Source organism: Ammodytes marinus (genome assembly GCF_949987685.1).
Source record: "Ammodytes marinus genome assembly, chromosome: 20".
Taxonomy (NCBI): Eukaryota; Metazoa; Chordata; class Actinopteri; order Uranoscopiformes; family Ammodytidae; genus Ammodytes; species Ammodytes marinus.
Window position 1 is genome coordinate 8,240,310 of NC_137224.1, and position 17,804 is coordinate 8,258,113.

Sequence of the window (17,804 nt, forward strand, 5' to 3'; positions counted from 1 at the left end):
CACACACATACACACACACACACACACACACACACACACACACACACACACACACACACACACACACACACACACACACGCACACGTTTTTCATGTGCACTATGCAAACCAGGCTCTGTTGGAGTCAAATTTGATTAATATGCACACATGTATTTCATTCAGTGAGATTCAAATCTGGACTTCATTTCACAGCTTACAAACTTCAGCTCCGGCTTCTACTGTCACAGTCAAGATAAACTGTCCTGGTATAGAGGCTTAGTTGTACTGCATGAAGTAAAGGCGGAGTCAGTGTTTCTGGAGAATGCTTGTTGTCAAAATCACTTTTTATCAAAATCAGTGAATATCTCCCCACGATACACTACCTGTCCTTAATGTGTGTGTGCGCTGAAAGAAATCCAGTCTTAATATACCGCCTTGGGTCTGTAAACTGGTATACGAACACAGGGTATGTAAACAATGGTGGCCCATTGTAGCTAGCAACCTGCCCATTTACAGAGCCTAGGCTGTATTTTTCAGTGCACACACAGTACAGACAGGTAGCGGATTGTGAGGAGATATTCACTTATTTGGACAAAAAGTGATTTTGACAACAAGCATTTTCCAGATTCACTGAATCAAACGTTTCACTTGTGGCTCATATTTTTACTGCTCCCATGATTCAGACAGTTGGTTTAATGTGGATATAATCTGTTTTTTTTGTACCTGTGCAAACTTCGAATCTAACGGTGACCTTGTTTCATGATTTTCAAAGTAAAAGTGCACGCACACCTGACCTGAAGGTGTCATGGTGAGAACATTCTTCTTTATGCTACTAATGCCATTGGGAGGGAACTTCCGGGGGCGACATTTCACAGCCTTCATAGAGTTCTCCAATACTTAACATTATGGAGAAAATTCGATATGAAATTTCAGGGAAAGCAGAGAAGTTTAAACAAATATGCCAGCCTTTCCTTGACTATATCACACTACATGCCACTTTAATGACTTTTTATTTTCTGTTTAACATTTGCCTCAATGTAAATGTAGGAATGGAAGTCCTTAGACACCTGTAAAGTAGAGTACACCATGATAGTTTTTTTTGTCTTTTATTTTTGTGTTCCTTTTTCAGTCTTTTGTTTGTGTGTGTGTGCATGTGTGTGCATATGTTTTCTCTGAAAAATCCATAATAAAAAAAAAAAAAATTCACAGCCTTAGTGCTAAAAACCCTTCTCTCTGGTCCTTGTGTCTGTGCAGTCTATCAGCCTGATCGAGCGTGGCAACCCGTCGCGCAGCCTGGAGCAGGTGTGCCGGTGGGCCAACACGCAGCAGCGCCGCGACCCCGACCACGCTGAGTACCACGACCACGCCATCTTCCTCACAAGGCAAGATTTTGGTCCCGCAGGTATGCAAGGTACTGTATTTTTCTCGATCGAGGCCTGTGCAGAGTGAGTGCTGATATCTGCTTCCATTCACAACAAAAAGGGGGTTGGCTTCAAGTCTTGCCCAGGTAAGGTCGATAGAAATATTTTTTTAATAAGTGGAGGCTGCCGCAGCCGATGTCGCCTATGGGCGAACTAACAGGAAAATAAATAATTACTGAGGAGCTTTTCAAAACCTTTGCTGACTTGACATTGATGCCACCCTGGAGATGAACAATTGAGATTGACACTGAAGAAAGGTTTCTTGGCATGTAGAGAAAAAGCAGAAATAGATATGTAGACTATTGTTTTATAATTTTTTTTTCAGCCCAGTGTGAGCTTTTCTTCCCTAGGAAGTAGCTTAACCTTGATCCTCCTAATAACACATGTATGCGATCATGAGGAGGAGTTGTACCATACATGTTTGTGCTGTTAGTTCAGCATTTGTCTCACGCTGTATATCTTCTTTTCAGCCCTTCAAAAACATAATTTGAAGTGAGCAGCCGTATCAACAGAGAAACCGAGTCCGGAACCCTAAACAAACATCCATTGTGCTCAAGTTCAATATCTTGCATTGACCCGTGTTTATTCATAGCTTTTAAAGCACACGTGTCATGTTTAGAGGACCACCCGAGGCTACCTGCTTTGCTAGTCACACCTCGGGTTGTTGCCATAGCTGCTGTTGTGTTGTGTTCATAACACTCCCCGGTTTCTATGGGGCCTCGCGAGCCTTGTGGGCTGGAACCCTGTTGGGCTGCGTCTCAGGGTCATGAGGAGGAGACATCGCACCCGCTTGTCAAAATGTTTCGCTGCAAGATGCTGGATTCTACTGTATATCCAAATACAGATATTGGGCTGTGGAATAAATGGAAGGAAAATCCAATCATGTTCATGGAGTAGCTGCAAAGCAAAGGCAAAATGAAAAACATGTATGAATTACACATAATACACAAGGTTTGTTAACTGATAATAAGTTTGCCACATTCACACATGCAGTGTAATCAAACCCTGTAAACCCATTTGAAGTGCAGTTTGTTCAGTGCCTTGAGAGTTGAACAACGCCATGCCTCTCTCCTCACCCATGACATCACCAGTAGAAAAACACGTTTTGACCCTGACTTTGTCTTCTGCTGTTGCTGCTGCACCTTTCTCGCTTCAATGTGCAATGCTCCCAGTGGCGCTTTTCACGGGAATGTAATCTCCATTCTCCTGAACTCCTTTTATCTGCCTTTAAGGATAAAAGGGGTCACTCCACAAACTGCTTTCATGTGCTGCTGCATCGCACGCAGCAATTAATGTGTCCATGTTTCGCCATTCGTGAATATAATTATTAACCAAATCGATCAGTAAGCTTCTTCGCTGTCAACAAGTAGGAATAAATAAAAACAAACACACTGCTAGGAATGAATCAACTTGCTTCTATACACAACAAACTGATATACATGCTTTTCAAGAGTCTTTATCACCAGCTTTCTGTCTGCTGCATTTTCTGCTTTTTACCTGCATGCCAAAAAGGTTTTCTGAGGGTCAGAAAGCATGAAAAATTAAAGCCACCAAAAGGAGGCCGGAACCAACGTGCTTCTGTATACCAAACCAAACGGGCTGAAGCTGAATCGCTGCACACCTCTTGATCGAGTTATGTTCAATGTTTGTGCTTTGCTTGAAAGTGTTGCTGTCCTAGTGGACTATGTTTAATGTTGCAACCACGCAGCATGTCTGCTGGGTAATGATGACAGGCTTGCTGTTTACCTCAGGACTTTTTTAAAGCATAGTGAAGGGATTATTAATGTACAAGGTGTCGTGCAGGAGCTTCAGGCTCCTCCACTAGCTTAATTCTCCATTATATCGGTCGTCTATCAACATTAAGGCTTCCAGTATTTGTGGCATGTCCTTGGTTAAGCATAACTCAAAGACGTATTTTATAATCATTGAGTGGTTCTGAATGCAGACTTCCTGCAAAGATCACTGACAAATACATTACACTTGAGGGGTAAGTTAGTTTATCCACAGGGTTTGTTCCGATTATCTAGCTTCTGGCTTAAGGCAACCCGCTGCACCAAATCAATAGCAACAAATACATGTGTATGCATGGCTTAGTCACAAAAGCAATCATCAAATCTTCTAAAAAGGGGAAGCTGGTGTGGAAGCTGCACACCAGGAAAAGATGGAGACCTTCACAATGACAGCAATCACATCATGCAGTGCTCTTTTTAGTTCAACGATGTCACGTCGAGTGATCGTTTTCCACCTCAATCATCAGTGCTGCATGAGAATGTCACGACCTTCATCCTGGTTCTTGATTATTAGGCCTGTGTGGTCTTTTTCTCTTCTGTTGCCCAGGTTACGCTCCAGTGACAGGGATGTGCCACCCACTGAGGAGCTGCACTCTGAACCACGAGGACGGCTTCTCCTCCGCCTTTGTGGTGGCTCATGAAACCGGCCATGTGTGAGTAATAGTCATGACCATGAAAGCGCCGACCGAGTCTCACATGGTCTTACTGCATCCAATTAAGTCGAGATTTTTTGGATGGTATTTTGCAGTCTGTAATCAAGGGGACCTTTTTTAAACTGTCTTAAACAAAACAAAGCATCTGGTTGCCCGCAGCATGTGCATGCAGGTATAGTCAGTCAGGAAAGATGAGCTCATTCAGCTCTGTTGTTATTGGAAAAACAACACAACCACATGTAAATATCACATATGTTAACCTAGACCTTATGTTAACAAGTCGGACCTGTTCAGACTAATGTCATCCATAAAGTCTGCTTTTATGATGCCTATCATTTTCAGCCTTTATTGAAACCGGTTTTAATTAAACCATATGCACAGAGTTGATTCTAATATCTTGGTCCCCTCATGAATGAAAAAGAGACAATCACCTCTCAATATAACAACCTTTAACTGTGGCCTCACTAACAAACATGTAAATGACTCATTTTAGACAATGTCACCAAAAATATCAAACAGTTACCTTTTGTGAATATACATCAAACAGGTGTACCTAATAAAGGGGCCACTGATCATTTTCAATACGCACTACTTTTAAAATGATACTGGAACGATATTTATGAATACTTTGATACCCTCCAAAACGTTCCCCACAATTCTAAAGTGGCTCGGGTAGTATATAAGCGTCAAATAAAACATATTAATTATTTAATTCACATGATTTCAAATTATTTTAAACAAGAAAATAAAACGAAATCTGCAGATTGTTGTTTTTCACATCTTGATTTTAACGCTCAGCTTAGCTTACCGGCTGCTAACATGCACCTCTGTCTAGCTATATGGCTCAATAATAAGGGCTAGGGAAGCCACATGTTGCATCCACACTTTCAGTCTGATTCAAAGAGCTTCTTCTGCCTGTGGCCATAAATTGGATTTATCATGTGTAACTACCGGCCCATTTCACTCAAGCTCTCTCTCCTCTAATGGGGCTTTACATCTGTGAACTGTGTGAACTGTGCCCCCCACTGCTGCTACTCTAACATCGAAAAAACTGTTCAGATAGTCTTGATTGACTGTTACAAAGCTCAAAATGGCAGAAGTACAGCTCACAAACCTCTTCATCCACTTACAGGGGGAAGAGAAGGGAGAGGGGGGGCGGGGGGACTCAATACTGACTGGGTCAACAAGCATGGCTAACTGGTGGATTGAATGCATCACTTTCACTCAACTAGAGAGACCACTGTCACTTTTACAGTGTCTTTAGCGGAAACTAACGGGCTGTTCACATTGTCCCTGTGCACGTGATCAGCCTAATTTACCCGAATATGAAAACAGACTATAAGTAATTTGCAAAAAGATACTGGACATTGTATAACTCGAAAAATTGCTAGTTATTATTATTATTATTATTATTATTATTATTATTATTATTATTATTATTATTATTATTATTATTATTATTATTATTATTATTATTATTATTATTATTATTATTATTATTATTATTATTATTTTATTCATTACTAGATATTACTAATCAGGATACTAACTCAAGCCTTGATGTTGGAGGTAATTTAAGAAAAACACAACATGTATATGTGCTGCGTTGTGCAATCAAATGATTATGTCTTAGACAGTTTTACTGATTGAAAGTCCATCAGCCTTTTTCAAGGTGTAAGTTGTGAGGCAAAAAAACCGAACCTCTAAATGCTGAATTATAGAAGGAAAGAAAAAAAAGGTAAAGACTGAAATGCTGTGAGCGGATGTGTGATCACAATTCAACACCCGTGGTTTATTGCGGATGTCATTGGCTGACAGTTATTTTTAGCACAAAAAAAAACAAACAGCTGGAAATGGTTTGATTTCCTGATTGACTCAGCAAGGAAGCAGAGATGATCACCACCTTGCCAAAAGGATCCAGTTTATTTTCAGATGCATGACGTATGACTTTCACTTTTGTGGATGAATTCTTCACAAAAACTATTTTTCTGGAACATAGATCTGTTGTTCTTGGTTACATCTCTGGGGGAGGTTGCCTTGTTAACTCATTTAATTAGACCCTTATTCATGTTTTAATCATTTTTTATTTCTTTAATTTAATTGTCCACTGGTAGCTCTTGTTTCCTCTGTTTATAAAACGCATGCAGGTAATAGGTGAAACAATAAAAAACCCTGTAGGTGTGATTATATTCTTTGTGCAGGTCTTAAGGCCTGTGATAAATGGTTTAATTATCTGCCTCTTATGCATGCTGAGATGATAACCACTCAGGGAAAGAACACTCTGTAATAGAAAAAGACTTCCTTGAATCTTAAGATGTTAGTTTAAGAAATGAAGTGTCTTTACTCAATACTCTCTCATTACAAAGGATGCGTGGCAACTTCTATGTGAAAGTTGTCGTTGGTATTGACGGACCCTGTGGGTTCTGCAAATCCCATACTGGCCATGTACAAGGTCTCAACAGATAAAGAAACGCTTGAAGTCAAGATTCACATGCATATACGTAGCAGAAAAGCAGGCAGTTTTTTTTAATATTATTTATTATACACCATAGTTACAGTTACAGTGTGTTGATTGTAGTAATTATTTTTGGTAATTAATTAATTTCTGTCGGTAATGACAGGTTTCCTCCTAGCCACTGAAAACCGTGTAATAAGCTCACATTTCTCTTTATATAGACACCATTTAATTTCATTCTATGAGTTTCTTAAGCTCTATGTTTTTTTTCCTCCATTTATGGATGTTCTTTAGTCAGCCTCTGTGAACAGCTTAAGCGTGTCCCTGGTGTTTTCTGTCTATGCATTTTAAAATAACTGTAATCTATTGTAAATATTAGATAACCGCATTATTCCCCCAAAAAAAAAGTAAATCATAAATGTTAGCAACCATCCAGTACAGCCCCCATAAAGGACTATTCAACATGTGAATGGCTAATCACATACAATGTTAATAATGCTGAATATGTATGGCAGTTTTGAGTTTGTTTAGAGTGATTTAGCCAACTCAAGAGCTGTTAAAGTGTATGGAGCCTGAGCTCACATGACATCTCAACCCCATGTTGACAACATTTGACTTTATTTCAGTGCTGGTAGAACCATTATTGAGAGCAAAAATCCCGCGCTGATACAGCTTTAGTGCAGAAGATATCTTGATCAAATACGAGATAAAGTAAACTAAGAATCTGACTCAGCATAGAGTCCAACTTTTGATACTTTCAATACAGTTTTCGATGACTCCCCTAGGCCTGTATTTCTCTTTTACTTTTTCTCTCTCATCTGTTTTGTATTTAAATTTAACAAGATGGAAGAACTTAGATTTGTGTGTTCGTGTGCTGCGTCATTATTTGCTTACATTTCATGCACCTCCTGTTCAATGAGCCCTTCTCTCTCTCCATCAGGCTGGGCATGGAGCATGACGGCCAGGGGAACCGCTGTGAGGACGAGACCAGTATGGGAAGCATCATGGCGCCACTGGTGCAAGCGGCGTTCCATCGCTATCATTGGTCGCGCTGCAGCAAGCAGGAGCTCAATCGATACATCCAGTACGTTTCAGTTTCTTTCACTGAATGATTTCTCATTTTCTCCATTATTGGTTCAACGCTGCTCATCCCAATGCATGACGCAGCTTGACATTTTATTGATTTTCCTTTTTTTTTCTTTTTTACTTTCTCCTCATCCTGTTCTTTTCAAATGTTTTCCTCAGCTCTTACGACTGCCTACTGGACGATCCCTTTGAACACAAGTGGCCCAAGCTTCCTGAGCTCCCTGGAATCAATTATTCAATGGACGAGCAGTGCCGCTTTGATTTCGGTGTTGGTTATAAAATGTGCACCGCCGTAAGTCCAGAATATCGATCTATTGATCTAGTTTACTGTTAAAGGAGAAGTAAGCGATATGGTCCTTTGAGCTTCCTGTCAGGGACTTGAGTTAGCATTCCCCTCCCTCGTCCCTACTATCTCACCTACTCCACCATTGTTGCAAAGCTGAATGACTGTGAGACCTTTGTTATGAACTATGCAAGTGATTGATGTGTGAATATAGAGTGATTTAACATTCATATTAAAAAAGAAATATCGCTTACTTCTCCTTTAATTAACAGCACAGTAATACAATTTAAATAGATAATACAAAAGGCAGTTGATTCATAATTAATATAACATAACACTGTTGGAACACGAACGATCCTGTGGAAAGTCAAGTGTGTAACAGGTGCCTCGTCTTACACCTAGCTGAGTGTGAGAGCACACTAAAGAAGATTTAGTTTAGGATTTTTTGTCCAACAGAAGAAATAACCGAAGCTCAAAACTGCTGTTCTTTCCTCATTTAGTTTCGAACCTACGACCCTTGCAAGCAGCTGTGGTGCAGTCACCCCGACAACCAGTACTTTTGTAAAACTAAAAAAGGTCCTCCGGTGGATGGAACAGAGTGTGCACCGGGGAAGGTGGGAAGAGTGTCTGAAACAACTTATGAATGTTTTTGTTCCTGTTCAATAATACTTTAGATTATAGCTCTCTGCTGATGGTAATGGGTTTGAAATGTCACTTGCCATTCTGCACTGCATTGACCTTTTCCCGTTGACAACGTTCCCCCCTGTGTTTTCTTATGTATTTTTAGTGGTGCTTCAAGGGCCATTGCATCTGGAGATCCAGCCAGCAGCCTCAGGGCCACGACGGGAGTTGGGGCTCCTGGTCCAAACTCAGCTCGTGCTCCAGGACGTGTGGGGGAGGAGTTCGCTCGCGCAGCAGACAGTGCAACAACCCTCCGTGAGTAACTCATTCTGGGTGGCAACAAAAAAAACACACACTGAAACTATGAAATCGGGCTTCTTCTTCATCAGCCAAATCATTTTAACGATTGTGTGTGCGTGTGTGTGTCTGTGTGTGTGTTCATTCAAGCAAATGATGACATACTGTTAAAGTGTGACTGCAGAGCTGGAGAGCAGGGCCAGTTTTTGCTCCAGTGCGCTGGCTTTAATTAAGTCTGCTTGGAACAAAAAACTTGACCATAAAGTGCTCAAGGGGTGTGCGCTACTGTATGTATACCTCATTCAGAATATTTTTATATATATATAAATATTGTAAGATCGAGGATCAAGATTCAACCACCTGATACACTTCACATCAAGAAGGATTCGTTATTTAACGATTGAAGCCTTCCTTCTTTGTATCTTCAGGGACATAAGAATGAAAACGCATCTTTAAAGGTGCTACGAGGAACTTTTAAATAGTTCTGAAACAGTCTCACTTTTCCTCTGATGATCATAAATGACATCTAACAGCCGAAACCATCAATGCAAAGAATGCTATTCTTATATTGTCTTTCTTTATGCCTTTGTAATGGGTAAGCTCACGCAGGAACAACAGCTGGCGTAGTTAAAACACAAAAAATGTTGTCGAGAGGGGGTGCAAGAATTAACACATACTATATGTTCCTCAGGGCATATATATATATATTTTTTTGTCATTGCTCAGGCCGGCCTACGGGGGTCGAGATTGCCCTGGCTCGGCTTTTGATTACCAGATGTGCAACACGGAGGAGTGCGCTGGCCCGTACGAGGACTTCCGCGCTCAGCAGTGCGTCCAGAGGAGCAACAAATACCACAAAAACATCAAGCACACCTGGCTACCGTATGAGCATCCAGATGGTAAGTCCGTAAAAAATGTGTTGGCCGGCTTTCTAAAGTTGGCTCCCTTCTTTCCGAGGTTAGCTGTTAAAGGTTTTCCTCGAAAAAGCAAAAGGAGTGGAGAGATGATAATAGCAGAGGAGCAACTGCTGTCACGCATATGTCGATTCCGGTTGGTGTTATCTGTCCTCTGTGTCTTTCTGATGTCTTTATCAGATTCTGGATATATACTCAGAGTAACCAAAGTGGGTGTTTGTTTGTGTATTTTCTTTTTTTCTCAGACGGCCGAAAGTGTGAGCTGAGCTGTAAGTCAAAGGAAACGGGGGAGGTGGTGTTCATGAACCAGGTGATGCATGATGGGACGCGCTGCAGCTACTCAGACCCGTTCAGCGTGTGCGCTCGAGGAGAGTGTCTGGTAAGTGTCTACTAAGACCGTGTGCACTCACAACAAAAAAACACAAATCTCTGCCAGTTTAAGGCAATATCCAATAAGAAGTAGTTAAGTATGAATAACCTTTTATATATGAAATAAGTTCACAATATTTTTTAGATAGTAAAAAAACAAATCTTTCATCAAACACATGGTGTTGCCTTTCACGGTGATCCATCGTCGTACACTGGAGCGCCACAATAGATACGACCTGACTATGAATTGAGTTAGTACCATGACCTTTTTACTAGAGTGCATTTTGACGATTAATATAGTGCCCTGAGCGTGAGTTATGCAGCAATTTAATGGCTAAACTATAACTCTGCTCTAGTACAAACACATAGAAAATGATTTTGTCTCAATTTTCATCGTGGACATAAAGTTGAAACATTTTATTGTTGCGGGCCAGCGACTCATGGTTTTGGCTACGCTTCTGTTATGTGTGGCCATGTTTCCGAAAATGCATCATCTTTAAACGAGCTGACTGAGTTTTCCCATGGCATGGTTTTACCATTGGACTATATCAGTGTGTACTGTGTGTAAAAGCAAGCACTGATTTGATATACTGCCTTTGCCCTCACAGCATGTCGGCTGCGACAAGGAGGTGGGCTCTTACAAACAGGAGGACAAATGTGGAGTGTGCGAGGGAGACAACTCACACTGTCGCACCGTGAAGCTCACGCTCACCAAGACGCCCAAAAAGAATGGTAACTATCAGCGCTGAGTGCTGCTTCACTTTGAATTATATATATTAATCAATACACCTAAACACACCAATCACTATCGTCTGTGCCTGACCACAGCTTGTATCCCTCCCCATTGTCAAACTCAGCAACAAACTTCCTGTCTTCATGTTTCTTTTCAGAAATAATTGGCTTTCATTACTGCCCAGAATAAGTTCACGCTGTTAAAGGTTTTTCAGCTATAACGTGATGTGTCGCTTTGTCTTAATAGGAATGCTGAAAATGTTCGACATCCCAATAGGAGCCCGCCACATTGTTATAGAGGAGAACGAGACCTCCCCTCATGTAATTGGTAAGTCTGCCTCACTTCCTTTTTCAACGTTGGAAGCACATGCTACTGTCGATATTTTTTATTATTTGTGTGTGTTATTTAATGGTGGGGTCAGAGAATCTGCAGAACACTTGTTGTCAAAATCACTTTTCGTCAAAATCAGTGAATATTTCCTCACAATCAGCTACCTGTACGTATTGTGTGTAAACTGAAATAAATGATGGTGTTAATACACTGCATAAACCACTGTGTAAACTAGTATGCAAACAAAGGGTATGTAAACAAAGGGGGACCACCGTAGCTAGCAACAAGTAGCTGGTGAACACGGTAGCAGCCGAACGTGAACATTAGTAAATGAGTTGATACAGTGATGCAAGCTCATGTTGTTTCAGCATTGGCAATAACATTACAGGGTAAAAATTAAAATAGATCTCATCAACCGCTGCTGTAACTGTGACTTGACTTCTGCACAGACAGACAACCGCTGGGTGATTAAATCAGAGTACAATGACTCTGTGTCACATTTGAAAAATGCTGCTGTGCATCCCAACAAGACAGAAACTTCTCAGGGCCAGCTATCGCGCTAAAATTGCATATTTTACACTCAAAAGAGAATTTCAATAGACTGTGGAGAATTCAAATGAAAATCAACAGAATGCCAGGATGCAAACATAATTGGCATCTACTGTAGTACTTTACCTGGAGGGCTGATTAAAAAACTAAATAGGCTCAGCACAATCTTTCTGCTCTGCATGACGCATCAATTAGCCTGATGTGCGGTGACTTTCACACTTCTAACAAACACAATTACCGGTAGTGTGAGAAACTGTTTTCGACACTGCACAAACCAAAGATAAATCATCACTTGTTTATTTCCGGAGAAGCTGAAGTCAGTGTGATGAAGCTGCCGCATAATAACAGCTGCTATTGTATTGTATTGTAAAAAAAAAAAAAAAAAAAAAAAAAGTTTTCTCACACTTCAATTACTTTCAATGTGAGTGGGTGGAACAGGTCGTGATGAAGGATGAGGGCTTTATCTGTCAAGCTTTTAGAAGCAGTTAATAGCGTACAAGTGTCTTTAGGTCCAATTAGAAGTTAAGTATTCCTATCTTCCTGCCTACAGTAGCTCTCTGTGTGACTGACCAGTGTGAGTCATGATTACCGCGGCTTTCAGCCAAAGCCTCTTTTCTCCACTCCTATCCTTCTCTGGCTTTTATTAGCTCATGGGAAAAAGAGATGACACACACAACTTGGAGGACTTACCGTTGGCCAACCCAAGCACCAAACATAATTCAAGAAATACACTGACACAGGCACGAACCTTGCTTAATAGGTGCTCAGAGGAACTTTCAGTTTGTGTTAATACTTGCACCCCCTTTGGACAAAAGCGGTTGTGTTTTTCTCTACGCCAGCTGTAGTTCATTAAGAAACACTATATAAAAATAGCATTCTTTGTACTGATGGTCTTGTTTGCTGTTAGATGTCATTTTTGATCATCAGAGAAAAAATTAGAAACGTTTCAGAAATGCTTAAAAGTTCCTCGTAGCACCTTTTAAAAGGAACATCGCTGAACTGTTTGACTTTGGAGGATTGGTCCTTGGAATTTCGGAATTTTTGAACAAATGTTACTAACCGGACGTGCACCAACGTACTATCCCATCACACATGTATTTTTTATTATTCAATTTTGTTATGCTTCCCACTCTTTATATGCAGCTGTGAAGAATCAGGTTACCGGACACTTCATACTGAATGCAAAAAGTGAAGACGCGGAATCAAGGACCTTCATCGAGAATGGCTTAGAGTGGGAGTATGTCTTGGATGGCGAGAAGGAGAACCTCAAGACAAGCGGCCCACTACATGAAGGCATAGTAGTGCTGGTGAGTGGAACTGGTCGCCACTTGATTTCAGCTTTGCCTTTTCCCTTTTCTGTTTCACTGTTTTATTCTTATTCAATTTGTGTCACCTCATTACAGGTCATTCCCCAGGAAGAAGACGTAAAGGTCAGCTTGACATATAAGTATATCATACACGAGGACCTCTTACCGCTCATCACCAACAACAATGTTCTCCTGGCAGAGCTTGACACCTATGAGTGGGCACTGAAGAGCTGGTCTCAGTGCTCCAAACCTTGCGGAGGAGGTCAGCGAGTTTATTTTTTCATTAAATGAAATGCTATTAAAGGCAGGTCACAGGTTGTTGTAAATATGATATCCTGTATATAAATACATCTTCCTCAAATTGACAGACAGAACAAGTAATAAAAAATCTGAAATGACTCACTTTTACTTTGGACTCAAATTAATCATTGAATCGAAATTAAAATAATGACATTGGAAATAGCATAGAGAGAGCACATGAATTGCAGTATAGATAGTTTACAAACTTTCCGAGATGTCAGATTTGTGTATTGAATCGTCTTTATGACCTTGCTGGAAAATCAATAATGTCCACTTTTCCATCCTTTCAGGCATACAGTATACGAAATATGGATGCAGGAGGAAGAGTGACAGTCGATTGGTACATCGCAACTTCTGTGAAACCAGCAAGAAGCCCAAACCCATCCGCAAACGCTGTAATATCCAAGAGTGCAGCCAGCCCACGTACGTGAACTCAATTGTACACAATTCCTCTACTTATTGGTACTCTGATGAGAATGTCTAAACTACTCTTGAGTAGTGGGAAATAAGAAAACTATTTAATTGGGTGATGCAGTGGAGTATAAAGAACATAATTTGATTCCAAAAGAAAAAATATATAATAAAAAAAATATAGGCTACAATAAAAAAAAGTACAGTACTACTTGAGTAAAGTACTTTGTTATTTTCCACCAAGGTTAGAAAAACTGCCTCCGCAATTTCCTTTGTCTGACAGATTCAGGTAGACTTCCCTGTAAAGAACTAAGACACAGATGTATCTTTCTTATAAAGAACATGTGGGTGGTTAATGGATAGTACACATGTGCTTTTATATTTTCAATAGCTGGTGCAGCATTCAAAGGAATTGCTCCTCTTCCACATGACATGATTTATGACATTTCAGAGAATAATAGTACTAGGAATGGAAAGGGACAAATGGAAAACGTTATCTCAGATCCCCGCTGTGCTGTGACAGGTGGGTGGTGGAGGAGTGGAGTCCCTGCAGTAAGACGTGTGGCAAGCTGGGTTACCAGACCAGAGTGGTGCAGTGCATGCAGGCCCTACACAACGGCACCAACAGGCCCGTACACAGCAAACACTGCACCGAGGACCGGCCAGAGTCCAGGAGAGTCTGCAACCACACCACATGCCCCGCCCAGTGGAGGACAGGGGCGTGGTCTCAGGTAGGGTTATCAATCACATGCTTACTCTTTCTTTTTTCTATTCTACACCAGTGATTCTTGAGAAGTGGTACAAAACAGGGTGCAATGTTGAAAAAATACAAACTCTATGTTTAGGCAAATTAAATTACATGTATGTATCCAACATATACTAAGCTACTGAGCTAAGCTTTGACACAACCTCCCAGCTTTTGTCCTTTTTATCAAAATGGGCTGTTTACCTTGCCATTCCTTATTTTGTGTCAACACCGTCAGACACCAAAAACACAAATTAATTTTCCCTCAATTTATGCTAGACCCATGAAATTTATAGTGATCACAAATATTCACCAAGACTGACAGAAAAAAAAATATTATATGAATATACATTTTTATATCGATTTCCTCTATGTTCTTCACTTGTACTGTGTAATAGAATTTTTACTTTAAAATTAACAGCAATCAAGATGTGTTTCACATTTCAAAACACATTCTCATGTTAGGTGACTGGTTAGGTTTTCACATATGACCAACCATTCCTCAACAACTATGAAATATTATTATGCAATATTATCAAAATAATATAAATTTGATGGAGTTGACACATATCTGAAGGAGTTGACAAGTATATCTGACGGAGTTGACAAGTATATCTTATGGATTTGACATATCTGACGGTGGTGACAAGAACCCAGATGGAGTCATTATAACCATCAATAATCAATAATTTCAATAAAATCAATCAGTGATTTTATAACAGCATATTATTGGTTGAGCGCTAATTCAAGATTCACATTACAGTCTTTCAATCAGACTTGCTCTAACAGACTCACACCAAATCGCCTCATTTTGTATATCATCCTGTACTTTTTTAAGAATCATCCATGACAAAAGAAGATTGTGAGAGTTTCCATAAATACAGTATTAGAAAAACTCACCCCTATTTATATATTTAATATAATTATAATAACTTGAAAACCACCCAAATAGGATGCCTTCACATTGAATGTCAACTCCATCATTGGCCTGTCACCACATCTGACGGTGTTGACATATTTAACATTTTTTAAACAAACCAAATGGAGTTTATCTAGTAGCCATTTGGTTTTTCTGTTGATGATAGGTGCTAGTATGAACTGCTTCAGGAAAATAAAATGATCGAAACATTTCAAATAACTTCTTCAAAAATTGTAATACATACCATGATTGTGACGCAGGCCTTTCAAGATTTGGAATGTAACATATTATAAAACTACAACACTTAGTCAGACAGAGCCTATCTGACTCAAATGTACTCTGCAGAGGTGGAATGTGACAAGATGTACTTAACAGTGACAGCTGCCCCTTATTTTGCCTGATTTTATTACATTTTAATGGATTGTCTGACGGTGTTGACAAAAAGTGTCCCACCACTTAGAAACCTTATAAAACATGGATGTGTTGTAGAAAAACAGTTTATATTGATATGAGAGATTATCAGGTATTGCTTATGATGAAAAAAGCTATTTTTAATCATTAAAGTACATTTTAATAGGTTTTATTGCATATGAATGATTGAACCCTTCTCTGTTGACACACTGTTTTGGAGGTTGTGAGAAGATAACAAGTGTCATACATTTGACATAATAATGATAAAATTACATTTAAGGGGATAATTGTGCTCCAGACAGACATAATCCCTAATAACATCTACAATTTTAAATATTTTTACTTTTAAACATAACAGCAGTTAATATTGGAAGACGGTATTTTGTCCCACTTCTCACTGACATACTACATCTGACCATAAAGAGAATCTAATTAGCATGCAGTATTCTACAATTGGGACATACTTATACTTATTTATTTCATCATAACATTGCGCCTTGATCTTGCCTCTTGCTTTTATATCCGTTGCATCCTTTCTTTATACAGTATGTCCAGTATTTTATACGTCGATGTGACGTCACTTCTGGTTCGCACGGATTGTGGGTCAGAATCGTCCAATAGCATGCTGTTTTCAACACTAAGAATCTCGGCCGGATGTAGTAGACATCCAGGTATTTTTAAGCATAGTACATCTGACCTCAAGAATTGGGACATCCTAAATCTTTTTTTTTTTCAATACTAAAAAGCAGAAAGTATGGGTGTTGGAACTCAGCCTGACTTAGAGCCTTATTAGTTGTTGGTAAATATGTACACCTACAGTACTACAGTAATGTCAAACTGCTATGTAGCTAACTATTCAAGCTAATTCCCAGATAACTTAAGCTATATAATATGACTAATTTGGAATAGTAAAAGAGTAATGGTCAACACTTAAAAACACTGTTTTATAATAATGTAAACTGGGGGAGACTTTACGTAAATTACATTTCAATAAAAAATTAAAATAATGATGACTAGGTTAGCTTAGCATCAGTTAGATATCTCCCTCTCACCCTGCACTACTGACTTTGAGACATATTTCTCAGCAAAGTAAAAATATCTACACTAACGTTGCATGCCGATAAGCAGTTAAGTTTGACTTCTTGCTGTGTTTGTGTTTGTGTGTGTGTGTGTGTGTGTGTGTGTGTGTGTGTGTGTGTGTGTGTTTGTTGGTGTTTTGACAGTGTTCAGTGACCTGTGGCGAAGGGATTCAACAAAGGCAGGTGGTTTGCAAGGCCAGCGACAACACTATCGGAGAATGTGAGGGCGAGAAGCCGGAAACAGTCCTCATCTGCAAACTAAACCCTTGTCCAGGTGAGATCCACATGACTGTAATTTGCAAACTATATTCACTGATTTACCAGTTTGCGGACAGTTTTTTCACTACACTGTGTTGTTGTTGGCGAAAGAAGTACTCATATCTCCGACCTTACTATAAATTCCACAGTGTAAAAATACTTTGTTGTATATGTATTAAAAGTAATTTCTTACCTAAAAAGGACACAAGTATTGACTTCAAAATATAGTTAAAGTACCAAAAGTACTCATTATGAAGAACGGCCCATTTCATTTTAATGCATATTATTGTGCATATATGCCAGATCATTATTGTTGCATTATATAGGCTACTATGCATGTCACATCAACTTTGTGTCAACTCATTTAGCAATGACTTGACTGTAAAGGACATTTATTGATGTGAAAGTTTTCAGATTGATGTAGTAGAGTAAAAGGACAACCTTTATTTATACTCGAGAGATCAATTGAGGGGTGACCCTCATTTGCAATGGTGTCGAGACAAACATTTATTTTATTCCCCTGGTTAGAGAAACTGCCTCAGGGTTATCTTTTTGTGAATGTTAGCTGCTTAATGCAAATTTTCAACACAGAATAGAATGTTATATGATCTCTTTATGCCACTGTTTCCCAGCCAGATAAAACTGAACATATAGTCCGATTCTTCTAACGCGATAATAATCTCATGAAATTTAGTCTGACTAGTACGAACTGTAAGAATAAAAAATCTAACATTACTTGATGTGTCTACAGTGAACAGCAATGATGTCCCAAACTCCTGCAGCTTTTGTTATAATGAAAGATGAAAATGGTATCTACAAATATTTTCAGTTTTTCTCTGCGTTGGCATTGAGTGAATGGGGCAATTTTTTTGTTGTTGTTGACAAAAACACAAT

At 39.4% G+C, this 17,804-nt stretch overlaps 1 protein-coding gene across 1 annotated transcript in view; it reads left to right on the forward strand.

Moving 5' to 3' along the window:
• Nucleotides 1-17,804, forward strand: part of adamts14 (ADAM metallopeptidase with thrombospondin type 1 motif, 14) — a 41,022-nt gene that overhangs the window by 20,586 nt on the left and 2,632 nt on the right. The window contains exons 6-20 of the mRNA XM_080048627.1: nucleotides 1,234-1,390; nucleotides 3,738-3,843; nucleotides 7,239-7,382; nucleotides 7,544-7,676; nucleotides 8,168-8,281; nucleotides 8,455-8,603; nucleotides 9,312-9,484; nucleotides 9,745-9,878; nucleotides 10,477-10,600; nucleotides 10,848-10,928; nucleotides 12,624-12,787; nucleotides 12,884-13,049; nucleotides 13,378-13,510; nucleotides 14,022-14,229; nucleotides 16,797-16,926. Coding sequence (XP_079904753.1) covers nucleotides 1,234-1,390; nucleotides 3,738-3,843; nucleotides 7,239-7,382; nucleotides 7,544-7,676; nucleotides 8,168-8,281; nucleotides 8,455-8,603; nucleotides 9,312-9,484; nucleotides 9,745-9,878; nucleotides 10,477-10,600; nucleotides 10,848-10,928; nucleotides 12,624-12,787; nucleotides 12,884-13,049; nucleotides 13,378-13,510; nucleotides 14,022-14,229; nucleotides 16,797-16,926 — 2,116 coding nt within the window. The remainder of the gene's footprint in view (nucleotides 1-1,233; nucleotides 1,391-3,737; nucleotides 3,844-7,238; nucleotides 7,383-7,543; nucleotides 7,677-8,167; nucleotides 8,282-8,454; nucleotides 8,604-9,311; nucleotides 9,485-9,744; nucleotides 9,879-10,476; nucleotides 10,601-10,847; nucleotides 10,929-12,623; nucleotides 12,788-12,883; nucleotides 13,050-13,377; nucleotides 13,511-14,021; nucleotides 14,230-16,796; nucleotides 16,927-17,804) is intronic.